Here is a 15,384-nt window from a genome sequence, read left to right on the forward strand (position 1 = left end):
CTCACTACTTTACACTGTTATACAAGGTGTACGCTCACTACTTTACACTGTTATACACTGTTATACAAGCTGCACGCTCACTACTTTACACTGTTATACAAGCTGTACGCTCACTACTTTACACTGTTATAAAAGGTGTACGCTCACTACTTTACACTGTTATACAAGGTGTACGCTCACTACTTTACACTGTTATACAAGCTTCACGCACACTACTTTACACTGTTACACAAGCTGCACGCTCACTACTTTACACTGTTACACAAGCTGTACGCTCACTACTTTACACTGTTATACAAGCTGCACGCTCACTACTTTACACTGTTATAAAAGGTGTACGCTCACTACTTTACACTGTTATAAAAGGTGTACGCTCACTACTTTACACTGTTATATAAGCTGCACGCTCACTACTTTACACTGTTACACAAGCTGCACGCTCACTACTTTAAACTGTTATACAAGCTGCATGCTCACTACTTTACACTGTTATACAAGCTGCACGCTCACTACTTTACACTGTTATACGCTCACTACTTTACACTGTTATACAAGCTGTACGCTCACTACTTTACACTGTTATACAAGCTGTAAACTCACAACTTTACATTGTAGGAAAGAGTCATTTCTTCAGTGTTGTCACATGAAAAGATAGAATCAGATATTTACAGACGTGAGGGGTGGACTCACTTTAGTGAGATAGATTGAACTGTTGATTGGAACAGGTGTATCCACCATCTCCACATTCTGCACGACGGCATCTATCCACTAAGGTGAGATGTGCTCTGTGATGTGTTTCTGACTATCTTTGCCTAACAACGGACTTGTTGAGACAAGCTGTGTGCATCAGGCTGCAGTCGGTCTTATTGTCTGCTACAGAGTCCCAGGTGTGTGAAGCCAGTCGGGGACATCACCACGTCTGATATGTCTGGACTTAAAATGAGCTGTTTCACTTCAGATTCAGTTTTCTACTGCTGCGTTTGAAGGAACAGAAACACTATGATTACAAAAGTAACCTCTGTTAAAGCTAACAGATAGCATTAACTGCTAAGGCCAACTGAGCAGTAGTAGTAGGGTTTTATGTGCCTCTGCATATGTGTGGAAAAACAAGAGCTCTCTTGGTTCACTGTTGATGTCCTGAACCGTGTTGGAATGACTTTGTTTTCCTGAAACAAAAAGCAGCTATCTTCCTCCTGGCAGGTCCTCTACATGTCCTAACGTCCTCAGCTGCTTGGACTGGATGTGAACTTGTGTTACAGAATCATCACACGGCTCTTGAACAAGCTTGCGGTGGCTGCTCTGAAAGCAGGAAAGAAGTCCCTCACACACTGATTCCTTGGTTTGTGGAGAACAGCTGTGGCTGCTAGAGTCAGATGAACGGTGCGTGGACGGCGTCTGGCTTCACCACCACATGTTGGTAGTCATACAGTTGCATTTAACAGCAGCAGCACAGAAGAAGGTCACTTATTAGGCTTGTTGGGGAAAACTTTAACCCATCTGGTGAACATGGCAACAACTACAAGACTGTTTTATCTATCCACACTGTGTTGATTCACTACAAGATCAGGTCTTGACCCAAACCTCTGAGAGATTTTGAGTTGGACTGTAGTTGTTTTGTTCCACAGTCTCTGGTCAGACAGCTAACTGTCTTCTGGTCAAAGGTCAGGTCTTAAAAGTCCACGAGTACGGCGGACTATAGAGAGCCTCTTTAGTCAGTGATGAATCATGGGAGAGAGATTTATCTATTTATTGGTAATTAGGATCCTTATCTACAAAACCTCTTTATGGTGTTGGAGTGGAGGGAAAAGGCTTGTGTGCATTGGGAGAGACAGATTTACTCAAACTGTGATCACATGTCCCAGGTTTATCCTGCCTCTCTGCTCCCCTGTCTGACCAGACTTCAGGTTCAGGTCTCGGCTTAAGGTCTGCTGCCGGAGACTGATGACTCATCAGCGGCTCTGCTTCTGATTGGCTGCTGACTCAGTAATAAACTGAAGGTACCTGAAGAACCAGCAGGGGGCGTCTGAGCTCCTCCTCTCTGCTGCTGTTCTCCAACCAGCTGCTGCTGCCGGAGACTGATGACTCATCAGCAGCTCTGCTCCTGATTGGCTGCTGACTCAGTAATAAACTGAAGGTACCTGAAGAACCAGCAGGGGGCGTCTGAGCTCCTCCTCTCTGCTGCTGTTCTCCAACCAGCTGCTGCTGCCGGAGACTGATGACTCATCAGCAGCTCTGCTTCTGATTGGCTGCTCAGTGAACACAAAGTAAAGTTGGGACTTTCCAAAGTTGTGCAGAGAGACGCTGTGGATCAGAGTCACGTTACTGAAAACACTTTCACATCAGTGTTTGTGTTGTAGATCAGTCTGAGGCTTTCACTGCTGAGGTCAGGATGTTCCACCTCTCTGACTCTCAGCTCTCTGTCCTCAGTTCACTTTTAGTGAAACTCAGTCAGTCAGTCTGACTCAACTGGATCACTTTCATTCAGTGACTTTCTTAAACCCATCACCACCAAACCTCTGTGTATTTACAGCACATTTTACATGTTGTCAGAACTGTTACTGACATTCAAACCACACTAAACATTAGGTGACTGTAAACTAGAAAAGAAGGAGCAGCTGCTCCTGTACAGAAGAAGATCAAATGTCTGAATGAAACCTCCAATCCAGTTCTGCAACAAGTCGATCCATGACGACACTGAAAACAGTTTGAACTTGTCTCGGCCTGCTCGCTCAGGTTCAGAGGATTCACCTGCTTGTCTTGTCCTTTTCTGTGCCTCTCTGTCCACTTTGTGGAGTTGGGACACAATTGGAGACCCTAAGCTGTCAAAATCCTCCTTTAGACGGACCACACGAGCGGGGGAAAGTCCCTTTAGATAAAAAAGCTAAATGAATAAATCTAATTTAATTTTGTTGCTTGCGTGACTGCTGACCATCCAGCGTCTGAAGGAACTTACAAAGTCTCTCTCCTGTGGTCATTAGGCCCTAACACTGTACAAAACACAATTCCTCCGTCTCAAGGCGGCAGCTACACTGTTCAACTACACAGTACCCACTCAGCCAAAGGGTTAATCTGCCGCTGTAAATACGGGACGTGTTGGCTGTGTGACAGTAACACTGGCCTCTGCAGGCAGTGATATCGCTGCCTAAGTCTTGTAAAACACCAAGAACTGACCTCAGATGACCCATATCACATGATGTCTGTGTGTAACACATCTACAAGTACTTAAGCAAAAATGCAGGGAGGTGATGGTGCAACGGACAAGACACGTGCCTTTGGTGTGAAAGACCCAGGTTCGATTCCCACTGTGACCCATCCACTGTGTCCCTGAGCAAGACACTTAACCCCTCGTTGCTCCAGAGGTGTGCGACCTCCGACAGGTACAGCAATTGTAAGTCGCTTCGGATAAAAGCATCAGCTAAATGTAATTTTCATCTGACTGATTGTGTCTGAGGAAAACTATACTTCCAGGAATTGATCAAACACCCTTAAAGTTCCTGTTCTCAGGTTGCCCAAAATATCCCTGTGTCACCTGAAAGGTTTTCCTTGCTCTGCTGAAAAACTTCCACACTGCAAACCACCCTCTTAAAATGATCAGTCCTTTCCCTGTCAAATAGTTTCTTTAGTTCTTTAGACAGCACAATGCATACCACGAGCAATCATAGCCTTTCTATGACTCCCTGATCCTTCATGTTCAGCCAGTCACTATAGTATATTTCTGTGAGTGCAGACTGAAGATCCCTGTCCTCAGATAATCTACATGTGAAACTAAACTCAGAGCCTTTAGAAGGGGAACAAAGAACCATTCTGTTGGCACGGTTTGCTTTTAAACAGGGTTCTGGAAAAGTAGCCTCCTTTGGCCTTTGTGTTGTCGGGTGTGATGATGGCGCATAGATAAGATGCTTGCCTTTGCCACTTAACCCCTCGTTGCTCCAGAGGCGGGGGGTTAGGGGTTAGGGTTCAGACCTTATGAACCCTGGGCCAGCTGATTGGGTAGGTGTGGCCCACATGAGGAGGTGAGGAGAGGGGCCAGGGGTGGAAAGTGGAGATTTACCAACTCTCAGCAGGTTAATTAGTATAACAAAGACCCACCTGATCCGTTACAATTCAGAGAAAGTAATATTGTAATATAACTAATTACTTTAAAATGACCCTAACTAGTAATCTATAACGTGCCCAGCACTGTTCAGCAGCCACATTAAGACAATTACAACCTGCAGAATATATCAAGGACCTGGAAAAACTTCTCCATGCATTTATCTTCAGTGGACTCGACTACTGTAACAGCGTCCTTACAGGCTCCCTAAGAAATCCATCAGACAGCTGCAGCTGATTCAGAACGCTGCTGCTCGAGTCCTCACTAAGACCAAAAAGGTGGATCACATCACTCCAGTTCTGAGGTCTTTACATTGGCTTCCTGTCTGTCAGAGAACTGATTTCAAAATCCTGCTGTTAGTTTATAAAGCACTAAATGGTTTAGGGCCAAAATACATTTCTGATCTTCTGCTTCGTTATGAACCATCCAGACCTCTCAGGTCGTCTGGGATCAGGTCTGCTTTCTGTCCCCAGAGTCAAAACTAAACAAGGAGAAGCAGCGTTCAGTTATTATGCTCCGTATATCTGGAACAAACTCCCAGATAACCGCAGGTCTGCTGAAACTGTCAGCTCTTATTTTGACTAATATCTCCACAGCACTGGAACTTTTATCCTGTTTTATTTCTTCAGCTGCTTCAGCTGCAACGTGTGACTGAAACACTAAACACATACTGAATGAAACCTGACTGCTGTTTTATTCAGCTCCTTGTTGAACAGCTGGAGCAGGAGTCAGATGAACAGCTCCTCCTCGGCCCTCCTGCTGGTGGCGCTCTCACTGACCTCTCAGCTCCACCAATGAACCACATCGTCTCTGCAGTTCAGCAAGGTGCTGCCCTGACAACTGATGAGTCGCCAGCAGCTGCTCCTCTCATTGGCTGCTGGTCCTGAACTGAAAGTAAAGTCGGGACTTTCCAGAGAGGCTGCTGCTGCGTTCAGGTGCTGCAGGAAAACTCCACGCTCACTTCAGGTAGACCAGGGTCCTCAACTACTTTTGTTCAAGGCCCAGAATCTTCCCAAGCAGACGCTGCGGGGCTGCTGGACAGTCTTTAAAAACTTTAATGATAACTACAGACCTGCACCAAGGAGGCTGTTCACTAACGAGAGATGGTGAAAATCTGTAACTGTTAAAGTAACTAAACTCTAAGAGTAACTAAAAATATTAATCAGTTAACTATTGTGCATCTGCGCTGTTATAGTGCGTGAGACACCTGTTGTTACTATGGTAACAGCAGATGTGTTTTAATACTACAGGTCACAGAAGACCGGGGCAGTAAACAAGCTACTGTCAGGTGTTCATTTCCTGTGACTCCTTCAGAATAAAAGTCAACTCGTGTTCCACCAGTTAGATGCTTTTAATGTGAAGCTTCAGCAGCAGGAAATGTTCAGTTTCCATTAGCGGTAACTTAAAACAGCATTTTATTGGACTGTTGTGATACTGCTAATATATAAATACTGCAGTACCTTCATCAGTGGCCACGCTGTGGTCTGAGAGTAAACAGGTGAATGTTTGTCTTTATCAGACAGGACAGAGAGTAAACAGGTGAATGTTTGTCTTTATCAGACAGGACAGAGAGTAAACAGGTGAATGTTTGTCTTTATCAGACAGGACAGAGAGTAAACAGGTGAATGTTTGTCTTTATCAGACAGGACAGAGAGTAAACAGGTGAATGTTTGTCTTTATCAGACAGGACAGAGAGTAAACAGGTGAATGTTTGTCTTTATCAGACAGGACAGAGAGTAAACAGGTGAATGTTTGTCTTTATCAGACAGGACAGAGAGTAAACAGGTGAATGTTTGTCTTTATCAGACAGGACAGAGAGTAAACAGGTGAATGTTTGTCTTTATCAGACAGGACAGAGAGTAAACAGGTGAATGTTTGTCTTTATCAGACAGGACAGAGAGTAAACAGGTGAATGTTAGTCTTTATCAGACAGGACAGAGAGTAAACAGGTGAATGTTAGTCTTTATCAGACAGGACAGAGAGTAAACAGGTGAATGTTTGTCTTTATCAGACAGGACAGAGAGTAAACAGGTGAATGTTTGTCTTTATCAGACAGGACAGAGAGTAAACAGGTGAATGTTTGTCTTTATCAGACAGGACAGAGAGTAAACAGGTGAATGTTTGTCTTTATCAGACAGGACAGAGAGTAAACAGGTGAATGTTTGTCTTTATCAGACAGGACAGAGAGTAAACAGGTGAATGTTTGTCTTTATCAGACAGGACAGAGAGTAAACAGGTGAATGTTTGTCTTTATCAGACAGGACAGAGAGTAAACAGGTGAATGTTTGTCTTTATCAGACAGGACAGAGAGTAAACAGGTGAATGTTTGTCTTTATCAGACAGGACAGAGAGTAAACAGGTGAATGTTTGTCTTTATCAGACAGGACAGAGAGTAAACAGGTGAATGTTTGTCTTTATCAGACAGGACAGAGAGTAAACAGGTGAATGTTTGTCTTTATCAGACAGGACAGAGAGTAAACAGGTGAATGTTTGTCTTTATCAGACAGGACAGAGAGTAAACAGGTGAATGTTTGTCTTTATCAGACAGGACAGAGAGTAAACAGGTGAATGTTTGTCTTTATCAGACAGGACAGAGAGTAAACAGGTGAATGTTAGTCTTTATCAGACAGGACAGAGAGTAAACAGGTGAATGTTTGTCTTTATCAGACAGGACAGAGAGTAAACAGGTGAATGTTTGTCTTTATCAGACAGGACAGAGAGTAAACAGGTGAATGTTTGTCTTTATCAGACAGGACAGAGAGTAAACAGGTGAATGTTTGTCTTTATCAGACAGGACAGAGAGTAAACAGGTGAATGTTTGTCTTTATCAGACAGGACAGAGAGTAAACAGGTGAATGTTTGTCTTTATCAGACAGGACAGTAGACAGAGAGTAAACAGGTGAATGTTTGTCTTTATCAGACAGGACAGAGAGTAAACAGGTGAATGTTTGTCTTTATCAGACAGGACAGAGAGTAAACAGGTGAATGTTTGTCTTTATCAGACAGGACAGAGAGTAAACAGGTGAATGTTTGTCTTTATCAGACAGGACAGAGAGTAAACAGGTGAATGTTTGTCTTTATCAGACAGGACAGATAGTAAACAGGTGAATGTTTGTCTTTATCAGACAGGACAGAGAGTAAACAGGTGAATGTTTGTCTTTATCAGACAGGACAGAGAGTAAACAGGTGAATGTTTGTCTTTATCAGACAGGACAGAGAGTAAACAGGTGAATGTTTGTCTTTATCAGACAGGACAGAGAGTAAACAGGTGAATGTTTGTCTTTATCAGTCAGGACAGAGAGTAAACAGGTGAATGTTTGTCTTTATCAGACAGGACAGAGAGTAAACAGGTGAATGTTTGTCTTTATCAGACAGGACAGAGAGTAAACAGGTGAATGTTTGTCTTTATCAGACAGGACAGAGAGTAAACAGGTGAATGTTTGTCTTTATCAGACAGGACAGAGAGTAAACAGGTGAATGTTTGTCTTTATCAGACAGGACAGAGAGTAAACAGGTGAATGTTTGTCTTTATCAGACAGGACAGTAGACAGAGAGTAAACAGGTGAATGTTTGTCTTTATCAGACAGGACAGAGAGTAAACAGGTGAATGTTTGTCTTTATCAGACAGGACAGAGAGTAAACAGGTGAATGTTTGTCTTTATCAGACAGGACAGAGAGTAAACAGGTGAATGTTTGTCTTTATCAGACAGGACAGTAGACAGAGAGTAAACAGGTGAATGTTTGTCTTTATCAGACAGGACAGAGAGTAAACAGGTGAATGTTTGTCTTTATCAGACAGGACAGAGAGTAAACAGGTGAATGTTTGTCTTTATCAGACAGGACAGAGAGTAAACAGGTGAATGTTTGTCTTTATCAGACAGGACAGAGAGTAAACAGGTGAATGTTTGTCTTTATCAGACAGGACAGAGAGTAAACAGGTGAATGTTAGTCTTTATCAGACAGGACAGAGAGTAAACAGGTGAATGTTTGTCTTTATCAGACAGGACAGAGAGTAAACAGGTGAATGTTTGTCTTTATCAGACAGGACAGAGAGTAAACAGGTGAATGTTTGTCTTTATCAGACAGGACAGAGAGTAAACGATTGTTCAAACGATGCAGTAAAGACTCTTCCTTTTGTTGTGGAAATTATATTCCTGAGCAAAGAATTGAGTAACAACCAACTGTTGTCTCTGAAGAATTTATTAACACAGAGAAGAACTAAAACACACATACAGCTGGTCCAGAGACCTGCCGCTGAGGGCGGCTCCGGGCGTCTGGCCCCGAGCAACGGGATGATAAATAAAATACACAGTCCAGGTTTCTGTGATCCTCTCCAGGCCTTGAATGAACTTTCCAGGAGAGGAACAACAAGACAAGACAAAACAATCTGACAGCTCCGACCTGGTAAATGTGGACGGACCAACGTAAGGAGCACAGGAGAGGAAAGGTCAGGGATAAAAACAACATCTAGAATAATGAGAATATTAAAAGATCATGTGTAAAAGATTAAATATAAGAGGACATACATGGAGCAAACACTCTAGCTACTGAACTAACCCTGTGGTCAGACTGGATTGGAGGAAACTGATCACATGACTGAGACAGGAGCAGTTTGTACTGATGCGGCCTGAATGTTGCATGAAGTATGCAAACAACTCTTAAACCTGCCGTCTGCCAAAAATACCCAGAGGTCCTTCTGATTTAAAACCTGGTCTGCATGTCTCATAATGCGGCGCTGCAACCATCACAACAACGACCCACTGCTGAAATACAGAGAAGCAGCATCACTGCGTCAGAGCGGCTGCTCCTGAAATCACTTCACAAAGATTCATTCATTCATTAGTTACTTTATTAACAGATTTACTGAGTTACACAGAGAAACATAACAAAAACTTTATTTATACAACATTTCAAGGCAAAGTTACAAAGTAAAATACTGCGTTACTGAAGTCTTTCTAAATAAAGTCCGACACGTGAACCGGAACGCCTGGACCTGACGGAGCCGGAGACCTGATCCATAATCAATACTGCGTTACTGAAGTCTTTCTAAATAAAGTCCGACACGTGAACCGGAACGCCTGGACCTGACGGAGCCGGAGACCTGATCCATAATCAATACTGCGTTAATGAAGTCTTTCTAAATAAAGTCCGACACGTGAACCGGAACGCCTGGACCTGACGGAGCCGGAGACCTGATCCATAATCAATACTGCGTTACTGAAGTCTTTCTAAATAAAGTCCGACACGTGAACCGGAACGCCTGGACCTGACGGAGCCGGAGACCTGATCCATAATCAATACTGCGTCACTGAAGTCTTCATGTGTTTCAGCAGCAGTCTGTCTACCTGGTTACTGATGACATCATGTGATCTCTGCTCTCTGATTGGCTGCTCTGTGTTTTAGAGCTCAGCTGCTGCTGGAGTTTCTCAGTCTCAGACGGGTTCAGGTCTACAGAGAGTCTCAGGCAGGTTCAGGTCTACAGAGAGTCTCAGACTGGTTCAGGTCTACAGAGAGTCTCGGGCAGGTTCAGGTCTACAGAGAGTCTCAGGCAGGTTCAGGTCTACAGAGAGTCTCAGACAGGTTCAGGTCTACAGAGAGTCTCAGACAGGTTCAGGTCTACAGAGAGTCTCAGACAGGTTCAGGTCTACAGAGAGTCTCTGACAGGTTCAGGTCTACAGAGAGCTGTGATGATGATGAAGATGATGAAGGTCCTGGTCCTCGGTCTCTCCTGGGTCCTCTGGGTCTCAGCTGACGGTAAGTTTCATGTTTCAGATTTAAACTCTGAGGCTTCAGATCAAACAGACAGCTGATCCTCCTGGTCCTGGTCTCTCTTCAGGTCTACATGAGGACATTGGGATCACTGGCTGTTCAGACTCTGATGGAGAGATGATGTATGCTCTGGATGGAGAAGAGGTTTGGGTCGCAGACTTCATCAACAAGAGAGGAGTCGAGCCTCAGCCCCCCTTTATAGATCATATCAGCTATGTGGAAGGAACTTATGAATCTGCTGTGGCTAATCAACAGATCTGCAAAGGCAACCTGAAAACAGATATGGAGGCCTATAAGAACCCTCCTCTGCAGCGCGGTAAGAGAAACATTCAGATATTCTGTCACTTTGTCTGCAGATATTTGTTCTGCTGATTAAAACTGATTGTAGATGTTAAAGCTTGAATAGTATTTAACTTCACTTTGGTAAATCACACTTTAGACTGTATGACTGTGTAAAAATGACATCATTTAACTTAGTTTTTATTATCTATAACGTTCTGAGAGTAAAATCTAACTGTATAATTAATATCAGGTGAGGATCCTCTCACAACAACGTCAAACTTTTCAGGTTAAGTTGGTTTATAAAATTAATAAAATTTTTGTTTTATTTTCACACTCATCAAGCTTGGATCCATAAATCTACTATCATTATTTTACTCAGAGGAAATGGAATTAGATATTAACTTGTTTGAGCTATATTAATGTAAGACAGTGAATATTTAATTTAATTCAGAGAGAGATAGGGAGAGAGAGAGGGAGAGAGCAAGAGAGAGAGGGAGAGAGAGCAAGAGAGAGAGAGGGGAGAGAGAGAGAGCAAGAGAGAGAGGGAGAGAGGGAGGGGGAGAGAGAGATAGGGAGAGAGAGAGGAGAGAGCAAGAGAGAGGAGAGGAGAGAGAGCAAGAGAGAGAGAGGGGAGAGAGAGGGGGGGGAGAGAGAGAGGGAGAGAGAGGGGGAGAGATTGGGAGAGAGAGCAAGAGAGAGAGGAGAGAGGAGGGGAGAGAGAGATAGGGAGAGAGAGAGGGAGAGAGCAAGAGAGAGAGGGAGAGAGAGCAAGAGAGAGAGAGAGAGGGAGAGAGAGAGAGAGAGAGAGGGGGAGAGAGAGAGGGAGAGAGAGAGGGGAGAGATGGGAGGAGAGAGAGAGAGAGAGAGGGGAGGGGAGGGAGAGAGAGAGAGAGGGGAGAGAGAGAGAGGGGGAGAGAGAGAGGGGGGAGAGAGAGAGGGGAGAGATTGGAGAGAGAGCAGAGAGAGAGAGAGAGGGAGAGAGGGAGGGAGAGAGAGAGAGGGGGGAGAGAGAGAGGGGAGAGATTGGGAGAGAGAGCAAGAGAGAGAGGGAGAGAGGGAGGGGAGAGAGAGATAGGGAGAGAGAGAGGGAGAGAGCAAGAGAGAGAGGGAGAGAGAGCAAGAGAGAGAGAGAGGGGAGAGAGAGAGAGGGGGGAGAGAGAGAGGGAGAGAGAGAGGGGAGAGATTGGGAGAGAGAGCAAGAGAGAGAGGGGAGAGAGGAGAGGGAGAGAGAGAGAGGGGAGAGAGAGAGATGGGAGAGAGAGAGAGGGGGGAGAGAGGAGAGGGGAGAGATTGGAGAGAGAGCAAGAGAGAGAGAGAGAGGGAGAGAGGGAGAGAGGGGAGGAGAGAGAGAGGGGGGAGAGAGAGAGGGAGAGATTGGGAGAGAGAGCAAGAGAGAGAGGGAGAGAGGGAGGGGAGGAGGAGGGGGGAGAGGAGAGGGGGGAGAGAGAGAGGGGGGAGAGAGAGAGGGGGGAGAGAGAGGGGAGAGATTGGGAGAGAGAGCAAGAGAGGAGAGAGGGGGAGGGAGAGAGGGAGGGAGAGAGAGAGAGGGGGAGAGAGGAGGGGAGAGATTGGGAGAGAGAGAAAGAGAGAGAGAGAGAGGGAGAGAGGGAGAGAGGGAGGGAGAGAGAGAGAGGGGGGGAGAGAGAGAGAGGGAGAGAGAGAGAGAGACAGAGGAGGGAGGCTTTAAACATTTTTATTTTATCATTTATCATGTCATTCCAATATGTCATCCAAAAAACCTCCAAAAATATAAATAAATAAATAAATAAATTAAAACACAATACAATCAATACATATTGCAGCTCTTACATTACATCTTTAAAATCAACGTTTCACTCCCCAACCTCACACAAAAACCTCCCCACTGACCATATTGCAGAAAAATCCATAATATTGACTAATTTGAAATAACCAAACTCAATTTTAATTCGAGCAGCCACCATCCCCTTCAGAACTCTCTGCATCAACTCAACCAGTTCCTGTTTTTTCACGTCTTCCAAATTGCCATCTTGGCTGTTCCCACAAGGTAATTTAACAAAACCACTTTTCTTCTATTATTGAAGCCCCTTTATACAACAATTGGATCCATGAAATAAAACATTTCCCAAACCCAAATGATTCCAAAACTTTAAAAATGTACTCATGACCCAGCCGATCAAAAGCTTTCTCCTGATCAATGGACAAAAATCCAAGGTTACAATTCTCATTAATAGACACATCAATAACATCTTATTAAAAACAGATTGTCCATGATTGTACGACCCGGAATACAATAAGTTTGCTCTCCTTTTACCACGATATGTAAGTAGTTTTTTAACCTATTGGCTAAAACCTTTGCCAGTATTTTATAGTCCGAGCACATCAAAGAAACAGGCCGCCAATTTAAAAAAAAAAAACAGATCTCCACTTTTTGGTGAAAGAGAGATCACAGCCCTCTGACAGCTAGTTGGTAACAATCCCTTTTCAAAACATTCGCAACAAACTTCACAAAAATCTTCACCTAAAACAGTCCAAAAGGTTTTATAAAACTCAGCAGGCAAACCATCTATTCCTGGCGCACGCCCTGTGGAGAGTTGGTGAACTGCATCTGAAAGTTCATTAAGGCTGATCATCGTGTCGAGCTCTTTCTTATCCCCAGGTTGCAACTTTGGAAGTCCTTGTAATAATTGTGCCATGTTCTCAGAGTCACAGTCAATATGTCCAAAAAATCAGCATAAAAATCCATAGCCATTTTCCTCATCTCTGTCGGATTTGATGTTAAAGTTCCATTTTCCTTGCGCAGGTGAAGTATGCGCTTTTGTTGTGCAACTTTCCGCTCCAGATTGAAAAAATAAGAAGTGGGAGACTCAATGTCCTTGATAGAAGAAATTCTTGCTCGAATTAAAGCGCCCTTCGCTCTTTCCTCTAAGACGGTTCTTAATTCAAGTTTCTTGTTCCTTAACTCATTGGATACACCCAAAACATTTACATGATCCATCACATTTTCCATACCAATAATTTCTTTCTCCAACTGCTCAATTTTCTTTTTAACACACACACACACACACACACACACACAGTAGTATTGTAAAAGTTTTGACAAAAAACCTTTATCTGTGTTTTCCCCACCTCCCACCATTGTGTTATATTTTCAAAATTACCTTTATTCAACTTCCACAATTTCCAAAAATCATCCAACCTATCCTGCAACAATTTAGCATTGAAATGCCAGTGAAACCTTGGGCGCGCTAAAGTAGTAATGTTAAAATCTATGGTTGCAATATGATGATCTGAAAAACTGTTAGGGAAAATGTTAGCATTAGATACTCTATTCACACTTGTTTTACTTATATATATGCTATCTAATCTTGCTCCAGTTACATTAGAGTCTAGTATTTTAACCCATGTATACTGTCTAATTCTCTTATTCATATTCCTCCACACATCCACCCACTCAAACTCTTTAATAATATTCTGAAGAGCATTACTAGACGGTGGATGAGACTCCTCTCTGTTCCTGTCCAAAAGAAAATTTATTCCAATTCCAATCTCCACCCATTATTATGCAAGAATCATTATCACATTTTCTTAATGCACTCTGCAACTTCCTAAACACTTCCACACGATCTGAGCCATTGTTTGGAGCATAAACGTTTATGAAAATAACTTTTAAGTCATTTATTTCTCCAGCAACCATTAAAACTCTCCCTTTTCTATTTCTTCAGTTGACAAAATTTTCAAATTCAAATTTTTGAAAAAAGAATTTCAAATTTGAGCCGTGACTGAAGACGCTCTCCCCTCCCACCATCTAGACCACTCTACTTCATTACTACAGTCTGTATGTGTTTCTTGCAAAAAAGAAACTTACATTCTTAATATTAATTAATTCTGCCACCATTGCTCTCTTGCTTGAAAATATAAAGAGATAGAAAAGAGTGACAGAAAGAAACAAAGAGTGTAGTAAAATCATCCTGAGTGATATGTAATCCATTAATTCAATTATTTGAGTTTACGTTTTATACGGGTTTTATCCCTTCGCAGTTTTGCAAGAATCTTCTTTAAACAAAATCTCTTTCTCTGACTGAGTTCATCTTTTCCAACCTTCCTCTGCCAATAACGAACAGAAGTCTCAAACCTCTTCAGAAAAATAATTCCGTACATCTACAGATTTTCCAAAGGTTTCATCCAGGAATTTATTTATTTCATCTAGTGAATAAACCTGCTCACAGCTCACTTGCGAAACATCTGACACATCTGAGAAATCAGACAACCCACCATCATCATCATCATCATCATCTTCCATTTCCTCATCAAACATGTCTGATTGCACCTTCTTAATCAAAGATACTATCTTTCCTCTTTCCAAACTTACCTTTCAAACCGTTTGCGTCACTCATTCGTCTGGCTTATATTCTCTGACCTCTCCACAGTATCACCCTGCCCAGACCCCTGTACCACAGTGCTTCTCTCAACAGCCACATCAGTTACTGCATTAACTCTTCATTCTTTCCTGTTTTGTCTTACTACCAGAAGCTTCCTCTGTATCTTTTTCAATATTAGGGGATGGATCTTCTAAATTCGTTCCTGCCTTCAGATTTGAATCCACATTCTGACCTTCATTATTCACCACTGCTACTTCATTTGGTACATTACTCTTTAGCACTTCATTTTCCTTCCTCTTATCTGAAGCATTGCTAGGGCCTGCTTCATTCTCAGATTCAACTCTACATGTCCAATACTCCCGCAATCAAAGCGCCGCATCTCTCCCGTGCTCGCGTACATCATGTACGACTTGCCCTCAAATACACAGCGAGAGGAGATATTCAGCGTCGGTTCATTTAAAAACATGTACACCTGTCGCCTAAACGACAACACATTTTTACAACCAAGTGAAACCTTCTAATTCCACTGGCAAGTTTTCCAAATCGAGAAAGCTCTCGCTCAATGTCTGCATCAGGAATAAAAGTCGGAACACGTTAGAAACCGTCACCTTCGTCGTGATTGAAACTAAAGGTTGAACAGAAACAAATGTGCCACTTACCGATATCCCGCTCTCAATCAAACCATCAAGCAGATTTTCTTCCTTTAAAAATATCACTACGGCCTTGTTCATCCGAGACGCCAACATGATGTTCTCATGGCCCAGGCGCTCTGCCACGTCCAGTAACACATCTTCTACCGGCACACCTGCCTGGATCACACACCTGATCCCATGCCGGAGCGACAGGCCTGACGTCTGCACACTCGCTTGAGTGTGAGAC

General features: G+C 43.1%; 1 protein-coding gene across 1 annotated transcript in view; it reads left to right on the top strand.

Moving 5' to 3' along the window:
- Window positions 1–8,820: 8,820 nt before the first annotated feature.
- Window positions 8,821–15,384, top strand: part of LOC119912010 (RLA class II histocompatibility antigen, DP alpha-1 chain-like) — a gene marked incomplete in the record, with an annotated part of 12,679 nt that continues 6,115 nt past the window's right edge. The window contains 3 exon segments of the mRNA XM_038730984.1: window positions 8,821–8,884; window positions 9,497–9,847; window positions 9,930–9,943. Coding sequence (XP_038586912.1) covers window positions 8,821–8,884; window positions 9,497–9,847; window positions 9,930–9,943 — 429 coding nt within the window.

The sequence above is a fragment of the Micropterus salmoides genome, unplaced genomic scaffold, assembly GCF_014851395.1.
Source record: "Micropterus salmoides isolate LMB-PRFRI ecotype aquatic unplaced genomic scaffold, ASM1485139v1 Ms_hic_scaffold_2, whole genome shotgun sequence".
NCBI lineage: Eukaryota > Metazoa > Chordata > Actinopteri > Centrarchiformes > Centrarchidae > Micropterus > Micropterus salmoides.